The sequence below is a fragment of the Carettochelys insculpta genome, chromosome 3, assembly GCF_033958435.1.
Source record: "Carettochelys insculpta isolate YL-2023 chromosome 3, ASM3395843v1, whole genome shotgun sequence".
Lineage (NCBI taxonomy): Eukaryota > Metazoa > Chordata > Testudines > Carettochelyidae > Carettochelys > Carettochelys insculpta.
The window spans coordinates 107,067,793-107,088,991 of NC_134139.1; the positions used below are offsets into that span (position 1 = coordinate 107,067,793).

A 21,199-nucleotide genomic window follows, 5' to 3' on the forward strand; every position below is an offset into this window, starting at 1 on the left:
AAGTGCAGAGAAGTGCTTCCACTCACTAAAGTGACATTATTATTTCCACACTACAGCCGCCCCTACACACACAGACACCTTTGTTCCCGGTAGAGTTCTAGACGGCATATTCAGGCACTTTAAGAAAGATAGCCCTATAGAAACCTATAAAGAAAACATATAGGCAATGAGCTTTGCAGACTACTTATGCAGTCTAAGGCAGTATTTCACAACAGAAGATGGTACCAGGATCTCTCATCTACACTATCATAATACTGATGCTGGCAAAGAACCCTGATGAGGAACAGATAGTCTCTGTGCATCCCAAAGCAAAGGGTCGTTGTTGACCTGGTTGTCCCAGAGAGGCCAAAAACTCAGAAATGGGAGCTGGGGGCTCAAAGCTGTCCACACTGTTTTCAAGACCGAATAGGTCATGATTTATCAAGCCTGTTCCCAACCCTGATCCTTGCCAGAAGGAAAGAAGAGAGTCTTGGAACCATTGTCAGCACAGCAACCAATCATAGCACTCAGGGACAGGCAGGCAGGGAGAGAGCATAGGACTGATGGTCAGAGGGAGGATGCAACTGTGAGTACATGACATTTACTAGGTGCAGCTCTCAGCGTATTTGTTGTTAGATTGGAAACTCCCTTGATTTAGCGGAAATGTCCTATTAAGCGCCAGATGGTACTATCTGTGTCTCTGGCCTGTCCACTTTGAAGTCTATGGCTTTGATTTGTCGCTGCAAGAAGGTGTGGCCAAATAGGCTGCAGAATCTAAAACAGTTTTCAGGAGGAATGTGAATATTGTCAGGCCCTGACTGTTGGTTTTTTGTTTTTTTAACTGTTGAAAGGAAGATACAACTTAGCAAAAAAACATTTAAAAGAAAAAACTGGGGAGGTGGGTATCTCCTACACCCTATATCTGCTGAAATTTTGATTCCCTGAGGCAGTTCTGTGGAGCTTCTGCTACTCACAGTATGGCTGGCTAGGGGATAAGGAGGGCCATGAGGTGTACTGCTGCATTAGCAGGGCCATGATTCAGCCCCAAGTAAAGTCTCAATTCACAGAAATCTAATGATTAAAGTGTAATTCTGTTTAATCTGCTCGAAGACCTTATGCATTAAGAAAAAATAATTCCCTACAGGTTTTGGTAGATCAGTATGTTTATGATTTTCTTTATCCCCCTCCTCTGCAGTTACTGCGGCTGGCTGAACACCAGGGAAAACAATAAATAACTCTAAATGTATTTCAGCACTAAGACAAGAGTTGCCTGTGCAGTATCCCACCGTCTGAGCTGACCATGTACTTAAGTGGGTTGGAGAACTCAGGAAGGATGCAGTTTTGTGAATCAGTCAATAGCTCCTGCCTAAAGAGCAGCTGGTCAAGCAATATCCGTATTTCTATGTATGCCTTCATGGTATGCATAATCCTGGCTACGTTGGTTGGAAATCTGATCGTTATCATCTCAATAGTGCACTTCAAACAGCTCCACACGCCTACAAATTTCTTGATCCTTTCCATGTCCATTGTTGACTTTTTGTTGGGGTGCTTTATCATGCCTTACAGTATGGTGAGGTCTGTGGAGCACTGCTGGTACTTTGGAAAATTCTTCTGCAAGATCCACACTAGCACAGACATTATGCTGAGCACAGCCTCCATTTTCCATCTTTCCTTCATTTCTGTTGATCGCTACTATGCCGTGTGTGATCCACTGAGATACAAATCTAAGATAAATACTTACATCATAGTGATCATGATTGTCGTAAGTTGGACCGTCCCTGCCATTTTTGCCTTTGGGATGATCTTTCTGGAGCTAAACTTAAAAGGAGCAGAAGAGATTTTCTATAATCACATCTACTGCGTTGGAGGCTGCTTTGTCTTTTTCAGTGGAGTGTCAGGTGTGGTGGCTTCCATGATTTCCTTCTATATCCCTGGATTTGTTATGTTGTGCATCTACAGGAAAATATATGCTATCGCCAAGAAGCAGGCAAGATCCATTAAAGATGCAATTAGCCAAACACAGATCAGATTTGACATGAAGCGTCACATTTCTCGAAGCAGAGAAAGGAAAGCTGCAAAGACATTAGGTATAGTGATGGGTGTTTTTCTCATATGCTGGTCTCCATTTTTCTTCTGTACTGTGACTGACCCCTTTATGAGTTATGCAACACCGCCTGTTCTCATTGATGCAGTGATGTGGTTTGGTTACTTGAATTCTATGTGTAACCCATTAGTGTATGCATTTTTTTACATGTGGTTTCGCAGAGCACTAAAGCTGATTCTGTTTGGTAAAGTTTTTCAGCGGGACTCTTCCAGGACTCAATTATTTTTAGAATAACATACTTAGAATGTTTGGACTAGCTTCATTCAGCACCTGGTTGGAGACTTGGCATACAAAAATTGTAGAGAAAAGAGAAGGAATCAACATACGTATGTTTACCCACTTTCCCAATCTGTTTCAGGTTGCAAACTGTGATACCTTAAACTTTGCCTTAGTATAGCAGTGGAGCTGACAGCCTCCATAGGCGCCTGGGCAACATGGCGGGGAGGGGAGCTGCTCCACACTCCCGGAAGGGGTGGAGCTGTGAGGAAAAGGGGTGGAGCTGAGGGCTGCAGGACATCTCCCCCCAGCCCTTAGTTCTGCTCAGAGCACGAAGCCTGGTGCTCCAGTAGCAATTTAAAGCAGCCAAGGAAAATTGCCCTCTTTGTCCCTCCCTTCCCCATCTGCAAGCTTGCAGAATAGAATGCAACTTGCCTCTAATTAGGTTTAGTGCTTTGGTTGTTATTATTAGTAACTTATTTAGTACTTAACAATATGCTGACCTCTGTACAATACACAAAAGTAAAGGTGGAGCTTCCAGTTTAAAAGAGCATTGCTTCACGCTGTGCACAGAAATCGTATAATTCTGATACGAGAAGCACTTTTGTCTTTGGGAAGGCCTGTCTCACACTTTTATAAAGAAAACCTTCAATGGCTTTCATTGTTGAATGGAGGTTTGTATGAAGCTGCAGCCCGTTAAGCAGACCAACAAAGGACTTTCTTTTTGGATTTCCACCAATGACCCAAAGATGAAAGAACATAGCTTTTATCATACAAATATTCTCCTTTCCAGTATAGCCTAAAATTTCTCAAGTGATCATTTGAAGACCCTAATGTTAAATAGTATCAGAACAGTATCAAAGGTGGGTGAACTTTAGCAAAGAGAACTCAGAAGCAACACCGAACATCTACAGACTAGGATTTGAAACTCATTGCAAATTGTATTGGCCAGTGTCCTCCACTGATTGCAAGCCAATGAATCTATTTTGTTAAGTAAAATGACCAATGTCAAAAGTACAGTGGCTAAACATTTTAGCTAAGGTGTACTGTTGTTTTAACAAACAGCAACGAAATTGTTAAGACCCTTTTTCTTGATTTTTAAAGTATGACAAACATTACTATGCTGAAATGAATGTCCTGCTACTAATCTGAACCAAAAATAATGTCTCAGGCCCGATCTTGGATACACTTTAAAGAGTAACATCTGCTACTTGGCAAAGACATTCTTGAGCAGCCAGTGGTGCTAGACTGTATTGTAGGAGCTATGCACAGTAGTAAATGAGTCTACTTTCTGATCCTATGCAGATACAGATAGGAAATGAGTGCCATTTGTTGCATCTTTTTTCTTATTCTGTGTTTTGTACAGACCTACCATGAGGAGAATGCAAGTTGCCTAATAATGTTTCACTGGGAAATTAACATGATGCTCCCTTTCACCAGACCAAACTATTAATACTCCCTGTTGTGTCTTCTACTCTATTATTGCTAAGCTGACATCATGTAAACCTGGATTTCCCCAATGCTAATTAAAATAAACAATTACTGAATTATATTGTAGCTGGCCAAATGTGCTTATTGAAAATTTTGTCACCAGTGATAATATACCTACTTCGTTGCACTACATGGGTGCGTTTACACTAGCCAGATACTTTGAAGTAGCTGGAACAAGGTCGAAATAGTACGCATCACGTTTACACATGCCATGAGCTATTTCGATGTTGAAATCAACGTTAGGCGGCAAGACGTCGAAATCACTATTCCTATCCGAAGATGGGAATAGCGCCCTACTTCGACGTTCAACATCAAAATAGGGTGTGTGTAGACGATCCGCGTCCTGCTACATCGAAATAGTGGGGTCCTCCATGGCGGCCATCAGCTGAGGGGTTGAGAGACGCTCTGTACAGCCCCTGCGGGGCTCTATGGTCGCCGCGTGCAGCAGCCCTTAGCCCAGGGCTTCTGGCTGCTGCTGCTGCTGCTGCTGCAGCTGAGGGTCCATGCTGCGTGCACAGGGTCTGGAACCAGTTGTCGGCTCTGTGGATCTTGTGCTGTGCAGGCCGAGTGTGTCTGGGAGGGGCCCTTTAAGGGAGCAGCTTGGGGCTTTGTTGGCCCCTTATTTCAACAGGGAGCACTTGTGTGTGTAAATGCTCTGCATTTCCTTCCATGGCTGCTCCTTTCCACGTTCTCCATTGCTACTTTGACATTGAACGTCAATGGCACCAGCCCTGGAGGATGTGTAGATGATAAGCGTCGAAGTAGCCTATTTTGATGTTCTTATGTTGAAATAGGCTACTTTGATATAGTGTGCTAGAGTAGATGTAGACCATATGTTTATAAATTACAAAGAAAGTAACAATGGCTAAATTAACAAATAAGGTATAAGAAATCAGCCCCTTTTTCTCATTGCTTCATAGAGGAAACAAGGGCATTTTTATGCAGTTTACTTCCCTCTCGTTGATGGCTCTGATATGCTGGATGACTCAGTGGTGAAAGAGAGAGGTGGGGAGGGTCCTTCTTACCTCCAGCTGCGCACTTCTTACTCACCTGCACAGTAACAACTTATTGTGCACCCTCCCTAAGCTGCTCCCTGAGAAGTAGGTAGCCAACACAGAGAAGAAAGAGGACTGATTGGCCACATCTACATGAGCATCTTTTCCTGGCAAAACTGGGCTTTTGCTGGAAAAAACCGTGGAGTATCTAGATAGCAAATGTGCTTGTTGACAATTTGTTCAGAAAATCCTGCACATCTGCTGGCAGTGTTATATCTCTTCCCATTCAGGTATAAGTCTCTCTCAATAGTATTCTGCTGACAAAACAGCCATATAGATGCTCTGGGGCCCTTTGGTCAACAGACAGGGCTGCCAGTTCACCAGGCAACCCTGTTTGCAGAGCTTCTGCTCAGCCGTACTGTCGAGAGAGGGACAGGCAGTCTGGCTGCTCTTTCGATCTGCTTTTGTGTGTAGATGTAATCTGTCAACAATTTTGCTGTGAAATCCCTTCCAACAGTGACTTCTACCAACAGATGCTTCTTGTGTAGACATGACCATTATGTCTCATGCTTCCCTGACATAAGGGCACGGCAAAGGTCACAATATGTCTGGCAGAGAAAAACACTCTAAAAAGTAAGCGTTGTTCATCAATGCAGCCTTTCAAAAATATAGAGGGTTAAAAGGGCCTTCTTGAACCAGTTCCCTGAAAAACATCATCTCCATCTAATCACCAAGCAATGATGTCATCCACTGTCAGATAGCTTGTAAATATACCACTACCTTGGCATCCTTCAAATCCTTCCTCAAGACCAACTTCCACCATTAAGAAACTCAACTGATAAAGGCTAGGGATGAAGTCAGGAGTGGATTTCTGATATTTGTTTCTTACAAGTACCTTAGAATTGCTTTAGCAAATGATCTGTTCGACAGAAATGTGAATGGTAATGTTAATGAGTGATGTAAGCAAGAAAGATCCACGAAGAATGGATGTGTTTGTTGCAGGCATGTTCTAAGCAACACCATTGATGGAAGGAAAAAAAGAGGGATTGCAGGTTCAGAAGGTTCGGTCATGTCAAGCGCAGTCCTGACAATTATGTGGCTACATTGACGCCAGAAGTGTCTGTTGACAGTAACGCCTGTTGACAGAGTTGTGTTGACAGAAATTATGTCAACAGATCACATCTGCATACAAAAGGAGATCAACAGATCAATCTGTTCTGTTGACGGAGAGCAGCCATACTGCCCTGCCCTTTCTCGACAGAGCGGCTGACTGGAAGCTCTGCAAACAGGGCTGCTTGGTGAACCAGAAGCCCTCTCTGTCAGGAAACATGTCTACCCTGCACTTCTGTTGACAGAAGCATTATGCCTCATATTTTGGAGGGATAACACTGTTGAGGCAAAAGCAGAGTTCTGTCCAGACTTTCAACATAATGCTTTATATGCAGACACTCCCCGAGTTATGTTGACATAAGGGCCCTTCTTTTGTAAAAGAGACAAAAAACTGAAGGAAAAAGATAGAGTCTGGCCCAAGAAGGAGCAGTGGGATGACATAATAGAAGACATGTTGTTAACATGGGGTGAGGTAGATAATATAGTACAGGCCCACTTTCAAGGGAGAGGATTCCCACTGTGGCCTCATTTGATGAAGAAAGAAGTTTGTTTAAATATTGATAACTGTCTACAGATCATCTTGCTGAGCTCAGAGCATTTATTTTTGTTTCTCTGATTATCCCAAATTCATCCATCCTCATCATTACGTCCACCATTTCAGCATGTCTTCTCCTTAGTGCTCTGATGAGCACCTAGACAAACGAATGAGTCCCACAGCCTGACTAATGTAGTGCTTTGGACACTACTGGCATACAGATGAAAGTGATAATAAGGATCTGATAGCAGCATTTATTGATACTTTCACAACCATTCAATTTGTGTTGTTCAGTCTTTGTGGCAGGGACTCTGTATTTATCTGATTTTAAAGCGTATCATGCATAGCTAAATGACCTATATAAAGAATATACAATAATCACTTTTGTTTTTTGGGTGACACTGGGGAAAAGGAAAATATGCCCCCGCACTTGAATTCTTGACTAAGATTAACTACACTCAGGGTTATGATTACTGGGTAGCATAACGTAGTACATCAGGTGCATCAGGAAGTAAGCTGGTTTGGGAATGGCATATATAAGTCCAGCATTGCAGAAGTTTGTAGCATTAATTCCCATGTAGTCCACTTTCCAATCAAAGTTGCTGTGAGCCACTATTTTGTTTGTTTCCAGGACAGCTGGCAGTTAGCTGAGTAATGTTTCTCTCCGCTGGTTCCCCTTCTGTGTCCTTCCTCCTCCATTCCTTATGTACCTGACTGTTATACATGCTTTTCAGGATTGGGTTTTGTAGGTTTGATTGGGTTCTGTAACAGCTGCTCGCAAGGTGGGTTCTGGGTTACTTGCCCCCTCAAGAAGCCTAGTTAAACTTTGCAAAACCTCTCATTGCAATGATTGAAGCTAAATGTAGCTTTCTGGCTTCATTTAAGTTAAGGTTTAGTCTCAGTCCCAAGGCTCTGAAACCATTTAACCTGAAACCAACACAAATGTTCACTGAAGCCCATGCAATACTAGATTGCAATATGAGCAAATGAAGTTAAAAGGGTTCATTAATTTCATTTACTATTAAATGTTTCCTTTCCGAAGGGGTCTGATTTCATGCCCACTGAACATTTTTCCACTGATCTCAATGGGAGCAGGTTCAGGCCCTAAATCTGATCATTAGCTGTTTCCTTAACACATTTCTGTTGCTCCAAATGTTATTCACTCCTTTAAAACCTCTGCCCCCATTTCTTCCAATATCTTATACTGCATCAACCTCATATTCATTTTCCTTTCCTCTCCTGTATATCTTCCACACTTATTCCCTTCTCCACCATGCTATCGCTTCTCCATTCTTACCCTCTGCTCTCCTTATTCTGCCACCCAAACCCATTACATGTTGAACCTGTCTAGCTGGGAACTCTTTCATCTGGTAATATCCGTAATCTGGCATGATTTTAGTTAGCCAGAAGCCCACTTATCATGGGCATGGCCAAGTTTCTGGTGGTCCCATAAAGTTTGTTTACAGCCATCAGTCCAGGCTGTCAGTGCTCTGTGCTGTTATTTAGCTCTAATTCACTTGTAAATGTCTTCTAAGAGCCCAGTAAGCAGTGGAAGTGTTGGTAATGTGCTAGACAATATTGACCTCCCATGCTCTGGCAAATTCTGTCATCCAGCACCAGTCAGGTCCTGAGGGTGCTGGATTAGAGAAGTTCAACCCGTACTACAATCCTTCTAGTACTTTTCTACCAAATTTGCCCATGTCACTGTTGTTTTGGCCCTCCTTCTAATAGAAAATTGTCTCCCTTTTACACTTCCTTTTCCAGCAGAGAAAGAAGTGCTGCATATAAGTGCTTTACCACACTAGTAAGCTGCACTAGCATTAAATGAGGGAGCAAGCAGCATCTGTAAGTTTCATGTAAGCAATGGGAAGGTTGAAGCAATAGTGGAAGTCCAAAGGATACACTTTTATGGCTAGATATCTGGGACCACCAATAAGCATCTGTTCTAGGAATCAGGTGCTGACACACAGGACCTTCAGAATGAAGTTTGAATTTCAGGCAGCTAATTCGTCCCTCTGACAGTGCATGGACTTCTCCCATAGTTCTAATTCCCAGACCGGATGGGGAAATCCACTTTTGCGTGGACTACTGCAAGCTGAATGCTATAACTCACCCAGATAACTATCCAATGACACGTACAGATGAGCTATTGGAGAAACTGGGACACAGCCAGTTCATCTCCATCTTAGTCTTAACCAAGTGATAATTGCAAATACCTCTTGATGAATGGGGAAGGGCTACTGAGATTGAAAGACGACAACTGGGGTATTCCTGGAGTCAGCTAGAAGTTTGTCCCGAGACAGAGTGAAGTGGGGGAGATTTGTAGATGACTTGTGCTCCACTTGGAATACAAGGGCTAAGTAGTAGTAGTAGTAGTATGCAAGGAAATGAAAGTATAATCCATTAATGGAGTTTTAGATGAATATTCCCAACTGCTTCTTTTGGGACGAGTGGAATGGCGGAGAGAGCAGGGGTGTATGATTCTGGCTTTCTCAAAGCACTGAAGGCCAGTCCTGGAGCATCACAGTATGGTAGCAAATATATCCAAAGCCAAAGAACCATCTTCCTAGTTTTCTATACTGAATCATCACAACCTACAAATCTAACATCTTGGACAGCATTTATACGACAGTAATATCATTAACTTCCAGTCAACCCTGTGAGAGAGCAATACTCCTCATCCTAGCTAGTTCAGCCACATAGCAGTAGCTACAATAGTAGCATCTGTCCCTGGTAACAGCTCCAGCAGTATGTGTGTGATAGCTCTCTGCAGAAGTGACCATTAGAGCCCCTCACACAAAAACTACTAGCAGAGTGGAAGATGGCCCTCACCAAAATTATAAGGCACATTTTTGTGCTCATAGTCATTTATGGCTATAAGGCAAACTAGTTTTGCACCTGGCACAACTGAGAAAAAGTTTTAGAAATAACTTATTTCTCTTGTGTCTGATTAGCCAAAGTTTGACATTTCCCAAAGTGCTTTGTTCCCTTCTGTTTACAGACCGTGTGATCCCTTGAGTGCAGCCACTTTAATGAAGTTCAGGACTATTTACCTTCATTAATCCTAATCACTGCCAGTTATTGCTTGTGATGATGAAAGCATACAAAAGAGGCATGTTAATGAGGTCCCCTGGTCTCTATTTAAACCTAACCATTTGGCAAATTGGAGGAGAGAAAAATGCTTTGTGCTTTTGTCAGATTGGATTATAAATTATGGTCAGTGGAGCAGAAGGTAAGCAAGTGCACCTTCAAGGTGCCATACTGTAAATGAAGTGCTAAGGGCATTGTTAAATTTGTGATCAACACATCTAGTTACTGACCCTATTAAATGCTTCCCAGAGGACTGTCTTTTTGAAAACAAATGTGTCTCCAGTGGATGAAATCATGCTTTAACTTCTATGAAAACTTTTAGCAGTTATTCTGTGTTTGACATGAAGACAGAATTTTCCCTGGTTAAACCTGTGTTTGTTCCTTTTGTATACTAACGTGCAACTGATTCCATTTTCATGCTGGTAATGTCAATGGCAATGTCCCCCTTGATCCAAAGTCTGTAATTCACATTTTTGTGCTTTATGCATTTCCGGAAACATGAGTCAGTATTACAGCCCAACACAGGGGTATTTAATCAAGTTAAAAAACACAACAACAACCTAACACAAACAGCATCAGTGTCACATTAGGGCTGAAATATTAAGCCGTTCAGCAATACCTCAAGACTGTATAGAAGAGGCTAGAAGAAGAGCAAGTGAGTACTGCTCTTGTCCAAGGAGAATGGCTGGAACACACCGCAATGTAAGGTGTATCTGTGGGAATTGGCTCAATGGCAGAATATGGTCTGAACCCTCCCCTATCAGAACAGCAGATCTCAATGGAGGCAGCTACCATGAAGCGAATCCAAATCTTGCACCTGGATACAATGAACACAGGTACTAGACGTCAAGACCTGAGCCCAGCCACCTGCAAGGTGGTGAACTTGTGCATGGGCCAGACAGACAAATACACAGCAATCTATCTCTATGAACTTGGATCCAAATCTAGCCCCTGGCTGTGAACCCAGGGAGGACAGGTTTGGGCCTATCTCTGCTCAATCATGAAACTGGGGGAAACCTTACGATAAAAAATCATGGTGATTTCAAGAGCCTCAAGTGCTTGATTTTTCATGGAATCAAGCACCTTCCCTATTAGGCCAGGGACTGCTGTGCAGCTGGAGTAGCTTGTGTAGCTTCCAAAGGCATCCCCTGCTTCTTTAGCAACAGGAAATAGAACGTTAGTTTTGTAGGACTGGACAGGACGTCAGGAAGTCATCTAGTGCGTTCCCATACTCAGTGCAGGGCCAAGCATTATCTAGACCATCTATGACAGGTGTTTCTATAACGTGCTCTTAAAAATCTCCAATAATGGAGATTCCACAAGCTTCCTAAGCAATTTATTTCATTGCTTAACTGCCTGGGCAGTTAAGAAGTTTCTCCCAATGTCCGACCTAATCCTCTGTTGCTTCAATTTAAACCCATCGCTCCTTGTCCTGGCATCAGAGGTTAAGGAGAACATTTTTTTATCCCTCCTTGAACAATCTTTTATGTACTTTATCATGTCCCCTCTCAATCTTCTCTTTTCCAGAACAAATAAACCATTTTTTTTCAAACTTCTGTCATAGGTCATGTGTTCTAGACCTTTAATCATGTTTGTTGCTCTTCTCTGGACCTCTCCAAGTTTTCCACGTCTTTCTTGAAATGTGGCACTCAGAACTAGACACTGTACTCCCGTTGTGGCTTAATCAGCAGACGATACAGAAGAAAAATTACTTCTTGTTTCTTGCTTCCAACAGTCATACTAATATATCCCAAGAACGACATTTGCTTTTTTTACAACAAGGTTACACTTTGATTCCTGTTTATCTTGTGATCTGCTATGATCCTGAGATCCCTTTCTGAAGTACCCCTTTCTAGGCGGTCATTTCCCATTTTGTACATGTGTAATGGATTGCTCTTTTGTAAGTAGAGTACTTTGCATTTGTCCTTTTTGAATTTCGTTCTATTTACCTCTGAATATTACTCTAGTTTGTCCAGATAATTTTGAATTTAATTCTTTCTTACAGAGCACTTGCAATCCTTCCCAGCATGGTATCATCCACAGACTTCATAAGTATGCTCTTTATGCTATTATTCAAATTGTTGTCAAAGATAGTGAATGGAGCTGGACTCAGAACTGATCCCTGCCAACTGAGGACACTTGAAGATGTCAGGGTACATACAAATCCCACCTTATTTTAGCCTATACATCGATAGCAAACAACAGCAGGTTGATTACAAGTAAAACAGGAATAGAAAATACTAAACGCTTGTTGAAGGGGACTGTTAGCCCCTAAACTCAGTGTTCTGGCTTTCTCTCTCTCTCTCTCTGGCTAGCCCCAGAACCAAAAGTAAGGAGAGGTTCAATGAGAAATCAGGACCCTGAGACATATAGAGCCCAGGAACAATAGGGAGAGGTCAATGTTCCAGGTTAGCTGCATTGACAGGGTGTGCAGGCCAATGAGGAAGTCAGCAGGCGGGGGTGTCACATTCTCTGTGTGAGCTGGATCTGCCTTGGTCAGACTGAGTGGGGCCAAGCTAAGGAGACAACATGTCCCTGAGCTGAGCTATGCCAGCCGCAGCCACAGCCCAGAAGCTGAGTCATGCTGGGAGGAGACCTGCACCCAGAGATCTTCAGCCACAGGACAGAGGGCAGATCCTGGGACGCAGCTCAGTGAGCAGAACCACACAGGGAGTGGAGCTGCTTCACCAGACACAGAGGGGCCAGGGAAGCAGCCCAGGAGCTACAGGCAGTGCAGCTGAGCGTGGCGCTGGAGCATGTGGAGATGGGTGGGGTGAGCAGCACTGCAGAGCAGGGACACCCTGGGTAGAGGCCCAGTGCAAGGGGACTCCACCAACTAAGAAGCCTCGCAGGCCAGACTAGGGAGGGGCTGAGCTGGAGAGAAGGGTCCTGCCACCCAAAGCAACTGCCTGTGCATGCCTGCCGCACAGCCAGGGCCTGAGGAGGAGACCTGGGACCTATGAGCAACAGACTGTGACCTGCCCTGATATTCCAGGGACCCTTTGTGAGGAGTCTGTGTCATAGAGCAGAGTAACGTGTTTTGTCCATCCCCTTATTATCTAGTTTTCAAAAAATTGATTGTTAGTTAATAAATTGTATTTGCTTTGAACTGTGGTAATCAGCAGTGGGGCAGGGAAGCACTCAATGTGAAAAGAGGACCCCCGAGTGGGAACAGCCTAGCCCCTGCCCTAGGTGACCACAACAGGGTTGGGGAGCAAGCCTTCAGGAATCCTGGGCCCAGCCTTGTTGGGGTTACAGGGACTCTGCCACACAGGAGAGTGGAAGGGGAGCCCTTGGGGTCAGGGAGGCCTCTGGGTAAAGGATGTGGAAGCAGGGACTCAGATCTCTTCGCTGGCCCCTTTCACTGGGGTAGTGCAGAACCCAGGAAAGGTGCCCTAGCCGTGATCCCAGTAGGTCCACACTGAACACTTTGCTTTTGTTCTTACTGCACTTTAGCCTTGGCCCACCTGACCCAGGTATAGACCTGCTCTGAAACTAAGGTAGCTTACCTGGTTGGAGTGTGTGGGATAGAGCCCAGATTCTGCTTTCACTTGGAGAGGAGGAAGCAGGGACATATCACTCAAATGTCCTTCAAAAGCCATCCCACAATTGCCCTCTTCCTCCCAAGGGACAGGCATGTTCTTTCACTGTTGACTGGGAAAGACTTCCTGAGCCTTCCTGCAAAAAGAACTAGGGAATATGTCCCCAGACACACATAGGTGTGGGTTGGGTTTTGGTGTGCAGACGCTCACATCTGGTTGCCAACCACCAACATTAATTGTACAGTATAGACAGAGGCTTAACGATACTCTCCAGGACAGATGTGAGGAACAACAGTGGGGCAGCTTGGAGATACCCCATTACTGCTGCTATGTTGTACTGGTTCAATATCTATAAACAGTAACCTCAGTATCTAGAATTTTCAATGTAGTACCTTTCATGAGCACTAAATTCACATTTTTCTAATTATAGAACTCTATATCATTGTAATTGTCCGTCAGTATTTTCTAGTAGGTATTGATCTTACTGGGAAAATCTTAGGTGGTTGATGATTCCTTGAGGCAAGTAGCTTTTTATCCCAGCTAAGTAAGAGGGAAGTTGGAATGGCCCTTTAGATGAAGAGGATGCAAGATGTTGGCTGAATGTTGTGTAGGGAGGAATCCATGGAGTAGCCAAGCAGGGGAGAGAAGATTTCAGCTGATCTTTATACAGCATATTCCTTAATTTTTGTGTTAATAAAGCAACTTTAAGAAGGGAATGACTTTGACAATATAAAATATTAGAACAGCTCTTGTTCACAGTTATACTAATAGGTAGAACTCTTGGGCAAGGGATGCTGTGAAGGTCAAAATTATAGGTGAGTTTAAAAAAATAAGTAATTAATGGAAGCTAGGTCCATCAATGCCTATTAGTCATAATAGCTAGGGATGCAGCCCCACACTCTGAATATTCTCAAACCTCTGACTGCCACAGTTGAGACTGGATGAGACATGATGGGTCACTTGATAACTGCACTGTTCTGAAGCATCTGGCATTGGCCATTGTCAGAGGACAAGGTAATGAACTAAATGGACCATTGGTTTGACCCAACCAACAATTCTTATGGTCTTATATTCTTATGATTTCATTTACTCAGTAATCAGTATAGCTCTCTCTGAACAATTATTAAGAGTAACAGGAAAACAAGGTACCACAGGGTGAAATTATTAAGAAATAATGAAGATAATTAACCAGTAAACTATGTCAAGGGAGGAAATAATTACTACACGTAATAACTTTCTTAAGCACTACAGTGTCTGTACAGCCTGCCATATGATACATCCAGAATAACTACAACTGCGGTGTTTTCTGCCCTATCAGGTAAAACTGAGCTTTGTATTTAATTCATTCCATTTCATCTATTTAAAGTCCCATGTTCGCATTGTTAAAAAGTTACATCTTCACATTTCTTCAAAACACTGGAATAAGCAGTCTGTCTCAATTTGCCATTCCAGGCTGAATGGGGAACAAATTTGGTAGGCACATAACCTACTGTTCTTAACAGATAACATTTATTCAAAGTGCAACATGTTTTTACAGGTTTTTTAAAGTTATTTTATTGTTTGTAACTCAGAAATAGAATACTGTCACATATGTTTTCCATATTGATGGATATTTTATTTGTTTGTTTAAATAAAAAGTGATAATGCACAGGGCTTTTGTTTGATTATTTAAGAATAATTTTCCAAATACGTCTGAGCAAATTCAGGAATATTTGTTTCCAGAATAGGTGACAGCTCTCTGAGATAAAATATTCCTTGTGAACATTACCATTTAATTTTGCTTTCACTTACTTTTCTTTGGAGTTAATATGTGATATGGTATGAGATAATTCTTGTGATGTTTATGTATTTTTTCCAACATAATGTTAATTGTTATTGCAGTTTTCCTAAATGTGATCTTCTTTTCAAGTTCTTAACTTTAAAGTTAGTGGACTGGTTTTCTTCAAAAATAACCTGTCTGCTAGATTGCACTAAAACTTAAATGGCAAGCCAAGTTTGAAGACTGTCGTTTGGGAGCATGTGTAATTCTGCAGGTAAGGTAATGATAAAAGGTAAGGGAGGTGTTCTCCGGTTAGTTTTTTTTCCATTATATATGGGTTGAGTTGGATATCACTCAAATGCCTTTTCTCCAGAGAACATAATGATACCAATCATGATAAACCTGGAACAATTGTGTAGCTATATATTTGAGAAAATATTTAAAAATCAGCATGTTTTAAATGATAATTTAACACATGCATGTCAAACCTGCAGCCCTCCTGAAGTTAAATTTTAGCCCTCTACAGGCAGCACTCTATTTCAAGTTAATGCTAAAACTTGATACCTGATATATATATGAATGTTCCCGAGCATTACAAATTGAAGGAGTGCTCCAAGTTGTTTTGTTATCAGCAAAAAAGGAAGCATGCCAGTGGTACTGATTATCAGGTTTGTTTATCACGCCAAATAGGCGTAATGAACACCGGTTAAGCTTTCAGTATTCAGGCAAAAATTGCTGGGCTCTATCAGCAGTGCTTAGAGTTACATAACATAAACACAACCCCAAAGCAATTCATTACAAAATCTTTATTCCTACTTTGGTCTTGATCATTTCTTGGTGTCAGCAGGGAGCTACAGTGTACTGATAAGTGGCTGAAGCTTTGGTGAATAGCACTGTGGAGGATGTATTTACACACACTGTTCATATGCTATTAGGAGTGCACCAATAACCTGAATTTGGTAAGACATGAGAAGAAGCACATCGAGCATCAGGATAAAGTTGAAGGTTCCAGAGAAAGTGACAGCCCCAGAATTCCGTAAAATTTAGAATGAAACGCTAAGAATGGTTGATGTGATTTCCACAAAAATAGCCATGTAGCCTCTAAATCAGGGGGTCAGCAACCCCCGGAACAGGTGCCAAGAGTGGCATACGAGCCAATTTTCCTTGGTATGTGAGGCAGGAGATCAGCCTTATTTCTCCTCTCACATGCAGCCAGTATCTTGCTCAAAGACATGCCATCTGCAGATTAACAAAAGACCGGTTAAGGCTACCAACCACCACCTCAACTGTAAAGCTCTGTATCTAAATTTGTTTATTAATGAAGCTGCAGTAATTAAGATTATTAGTGACTTTAAAAAGTATCACTGGCACTCAGACTGTGCATAGAGGTCAAAAGGTCAAATTTCTGCAGGCTACCTCGGAAAGGTTACTGATCTAGATATCTGATCTAGGTATATGAGATGCTGTTAAATGCCAAGAAGAGGCCATTCTAAAGCTACAGCTTTCTCATGTTGGCAACACCATGCATATAATTATCTGAAGCTCATTAATATAATGAAAGCAACTTTCAGGGTTGAGATAGCTGAAGATGTAAATCAAATGGATGCTTTGAGTCATATCTTATGTGCAACCTTCAAAACTGTGGAAGCAAGAAATCAGAGGCCTACCAAAAGTTTGATCAAGCTACAGCCTGGCCTGAAAGGAAAGATGGGCACTACGCTGCAGGTATACGGAGACGAGAGATGAGATGCTGATGCTTCTAGCATGCTGATAATGTCAAGCTGCTTTGAGATAAGCCAGACCCAAGCAGTGCCAGCTCCCGATTAATTAGGAGAGTAAGCTTTGAAGTTTGTCTGTTACTAAGCCATGTGACTATTGTCTTCTTTACTTGAAAAAGTATATATATCTGCCTTACGTCAGCAAAGACCTTTCCTTGTGGCAGCCAAAGATCCTATGTTGAGGGACAAGTATCAGAGAGGTAGCCGAGTTAGTCTGTCTTCAAAAACAACAAGAAGTCCTGTAGCACCTTACAGATTAACAGATATTTTGGAGCATAAGCTTTTGTGGGCAAAGACCCGCTTCATCTACTTTTTTTTTACTTTCTTTTCTGTATCTGTTTATACTATCTTCGTGTCAGTCCCTGTTTGGTCAGTTCCATTGTTTGACCCCCACCGCTTCATGACACTGACACCTTGGAATTTCCATGTGAGTTGTGACCTTCAATATGTTACATGGACTCTTGGGAGACAGCAGCTTTTAAACTAAATATAATGGGAGAGAAAGTGGGAAAAGTGAGAAGAAAATTACACCTCATTCAAACTGGCAAGAAAGTAATTTTGTTAGGTTTTTTTATGACCCAGTAAGACTGGTAATTACCCAGCTATCCACAAAATACAATGTATTGTCCACAACAATAGGAAAAGTTTGTGCCATCTACTCGTGATGCCTCAGCTCTTTCCTCCATCTCAGACCCTCCTTCCAGGCTGCCTTTCATCCATTCCAGATCATCAGAAAGAACTTTCCCAGGAGAGTGTATCAGTGCAGATGAGGCAGACACAGATATTGTTCCCGTTGCTGAGGTCAGAACAGTCCCTTGGACCTGGCTTCACTTACCTCTTGTGACAGCAACCCCCTAACAAGCCTTTCAGCTCAGATTCTCTTGAGACCTACCTATAATGTCATAAAAACTCAGTAACATGCATTTCCTGGTTATTCTGGGCAAAGACACCAACGGGCTCGCCCTTCAAATGCAGCATGAATATTTTGCATAAGCGAGATGATAACAGACAAACCTTCAAGAATATAATGGTGGTGTACTCTAGTCCAATGCAGGTAGGGGCAGGATAAAGAAATGTGACTCAATGGTATTTATTTTAGAACTTGCATTGCTTGAGTGTTTCTCCTTTCTTACTTTTGAGACAATATCTCTGGGGACAGAAACAGTGGGGATGAGCTGCTCCCCACATCACATACTTCTTTATATACCAGTTGATTTAGCATAGATATGGTATCTCTTTCTGTTTCTCTGTTTTCTACAATATAGAATGATTTCCAGCAGAGTATGGAGAAAGGAAGAAAGTGGGGAGGCTGTGTTTTCACAAAGAAAAAAAAGAAAAAAAGGCTTAATCCACCACTTGTTGAAACCAGTGGGAGTGTTTCATTCACTTCTGTGGGAATTGGGTCAGATCTTAACACAGGGAAGAATATAAAATTTGCCTTTTCTTGCTGCATAAGCAAAAATCTGCAGTGAAGAAAGCAACATGCTCTGTTTTTAGAAAAAAATGATTGCTATTCAATTAGAATAGTAGGTGAATTGCAGATGGTGGACAGATACTGTATTTACAGCCTCGTCAGAATTTATTTGGTTGACAGTCTCCAGATTTCTCCAGGGATAAAGATGAAAACTGACAAATAACATAAATAAGAGTGAACACAAATTTCCTTAGCTTGTTATGTATATTTTGTTTAACTTTTCTTCTGAAATTGCTGAGTCACAGGGTTTGATTTGTCTCTCACTTACACTGGTGTACATGAAAAGTAACCGCATTGAAATCAAAACAGAAAAGCAGTCCTGCAGAACTTTAATAAAGACTAACAAAATAATTTATTGGGTGATGAGATACACTTCATATCTGGAAGATTCTGATAAAGATAAACTGACACAACGAGAATAACTGTCCCACAACAGCTCATTACCGAATAAATTATTTTGTTAGTCTTTAAAGTGCTATAGGACTGCTCTTTTGTTTTGTGAAGATACAGACGAACATGGCTACTCTCCTTTCATGTCAATCAACTGAGTTACAACACTGTAAAACTGGTGCATGCAAGGAGAAAATAAAGTTAGGAATATTTGCTGTCATAGGTTTTCTTGATTTTTTTCTGTTTTGTTTTTAGTAACAAACATTCATGATGGGTACTTTATCATCCGCAGCTTGTGAGGTTAGCGTCAGCTAGAATAACTAAAAGGCAGAGAGTGGATTTGTGAATTTGTGACATTATAAGGTCAGTGTTTGTGAAGTGTAACTCATTACCAAAAGACTCATTATCAAAAGACTCCCCAGAAGTGTGAGCTGTGACCAAAAGGGCTCTTACTGAATAGGTTTACTCTGAAATAGTCAATCTCTTTAAAATAGCAGGTCTGAAAACTGCAGTTTGTGGGAAACCATTGATCACTTCCGTGCAGTAGGAGGCTAGGAGAAGAAATAGTTCATGTGTGGGAATTTGTCTGACAAAGTGGACCAAAGAATGAAAATATTGGAGACTCAGCTAACTAGAAGCAAAACTTCCAGACCAAGCACAAAAGCCACCTCCACTATCATAATGGTAATTCTTTGCTTCCCTGCCTCCTTTTGAATGTTTGGCATTATTTAAAAAGGTAATTTTGACAGCTGTATAAAATAGTATTCTTTTTTTTAAATCTTGACATTAAGTAACAGTTGCACAAAAGAAAACCAATAGTAATACTCAAATTAATGTCTGAATACAGGATGTGACTTTCACATTTTTATTAAATATTTTTGGTAAATGAGTCTCTGTCAGAGAATGGATGAAATGGAGGAAAACCTGGCCCCACTGAAATCAATAAGGGTTTTGTCTTTGATTTCAGTGGGACCAGGATTTCATCTGATAACTTTCAGCAATGTCTAACGACCTGGAGTCCAATACTTTTGCCACTTGCCACATGGTGGTGCATAGTATACTGTGTTGTGGCGCATATGGGGATGGCCAACCCCTGGCTCTCAAGCCTTTAAATGCAGCTGCTCCTGAGAGCCGCATGCAGGGAATGCCATCCGTCTGCTCTGTGCACATGCCTCACCCACTCTGGTGAGTTGCCGGCGTTGAATTAGAACAGAAGGGTGGGGAGGGCTGGGGGAGCCTGGATTTGCGGAAGGGGAAGGACACATTTATTTAGAGTGAGAGGGTGGTGGGGGAGGTGCAAATAATGTTGTGAATATGGAAAGACGACAGCCACAAGTGTGGTGATCTTTGAATTACATTGGACACTGCTGGTCTCATGGTTACTTCCAGTTAACTTTGCATTGTACCCTATGTTAGAAATTGGCATCCTGGGACATGCATAAACATTAAAACTGTACATAAAACATTATCTGTCTTAATAGGAAAATATCAGATAAAGGATTATGGCTTTTCCTAATGTCTCCAAGGACTTGATTGATTGCTCTCAGTTTGGAAATGGATCTTGCCCTGAACCATTCAGATCATCAGGTGTTCGAGGTGCAATGTACTTGTCCATGACTGGAGCCATCTTCATCACCATCTCTGGGAATATGACCATAATCATTTCCATCTCCTATTTCAAACAGCTTCACTCTCCAACCAACTTCCTAATCCTGTCCATGGCTGTTGCAGACTTTCTTCTGGGATTCATCATTATGCCCTATAGTATGGTGAGATCTGTGGAGAACTGCTGGTACTTTGGGATCACTTTCTGCAAAGTCCACTATAGTTTTGATCTGATGCTCTGTTTAGTTTCTATCTTCCATCTTTGCTCCATTGCTGTTGATAGATTTTCTGCTGTCTGTTACCCACTGCATTATTGTAGCATAATAACCATCTCGGTGATAAAGCAAATCCTAGCTGTCTGTTGGACAGTGCCAGCTGCTTTTGCTTTCGGGGTGGTTTTCTCAGAAGCACATGCTTCTGGAATAGAGAGCTATCAGATTTTAGTTGCATGCTCTAACTCCTGCCCAGTTATATTCAATAAATTGTGGGGAACAGTTTTATTCACATTTGGCTTCTTTGCTCCAGGCAGTGTTATGGTAGGAATTTATATCAAAATTTTTGTAGTGACCCAAAAGCATGCACTTGTTATGAGCAGCATGCCTGCATATGCAAACGATGAAAAGCCAAATCAACTTTCTAAGCATAAAGACAGGAAGGCTGCTAAGACGTTAAGCATAGTCATGGGGGTATTTCTAATATGCTGGTTTCCATGTTTTTTCACAATCTTAATTGACCCATTTTTAAATTTCTCTACTCATGCAGCATTGTTTGATGCCTTTTCATGGTGTGGCTATTTTAACTCTACCTGTAATCCATTAATATATGGTTTCTTCTACCCATGGTTTCGAAAAGCACTTAGATATATCATATTAGGTAAAATATTCCAGAAACACTTCTCTACAGCTAGTTTGTTTCCTGAAAATCAATAATGTTCTGGTTATATCAAATGACTCTAGGGGTGATTTTCAGTTAAAAAACGGGGGATTGTTAGGATGAATATTATATAGATTGAACCTCTTTCGTCTAGCACCCTCTGGACCTGACCAGTGTGGAACGAGAGAATTTGCCAGACCATGGGAGGTCAATATTATCTAGCAGCATCACCAACACTTCCACTGCTTACTGGGCTCT

General features: G+C 41.8%; 2 protein-coding genes across 2 annotated transcripts; both read left to right on the top strand.

The window, feature by feature from the left end:
* The first annotated feature begins 1,279 nt into the window (after positions 1–1,279).
* On the top strand, positions 1,280–2,317 carry TAAR1 (trace amine associated receptor 1). Its single transcript, XM_074988750.1, has one exon. The coding sequence runs from the start codon at positions 1,280–1,282 to the stop codon at positions 2,315–2,317; it is 1,038 nt and encodes a 345-aa protein (XP_074844851.1).
* A 17,747-nt stretch (positions 2,318–20,064) lies between these two features.
* LOC142010687 (trace amine-associated receptor 2-like) lies at positions 20,065–20,997 on the top strand. The gene has a single exon (XM_074989112.1). The coding sequence runs from the start codon at positions 20,065–20,067 to the stop codon at positions 20,995–20,997; it is 933 nt and encodes a 310-aa protein (XP_074845213.1).
* The last annotated feature ends 202 nt before the right edge of the window (positions 20,998–21,199 follow it).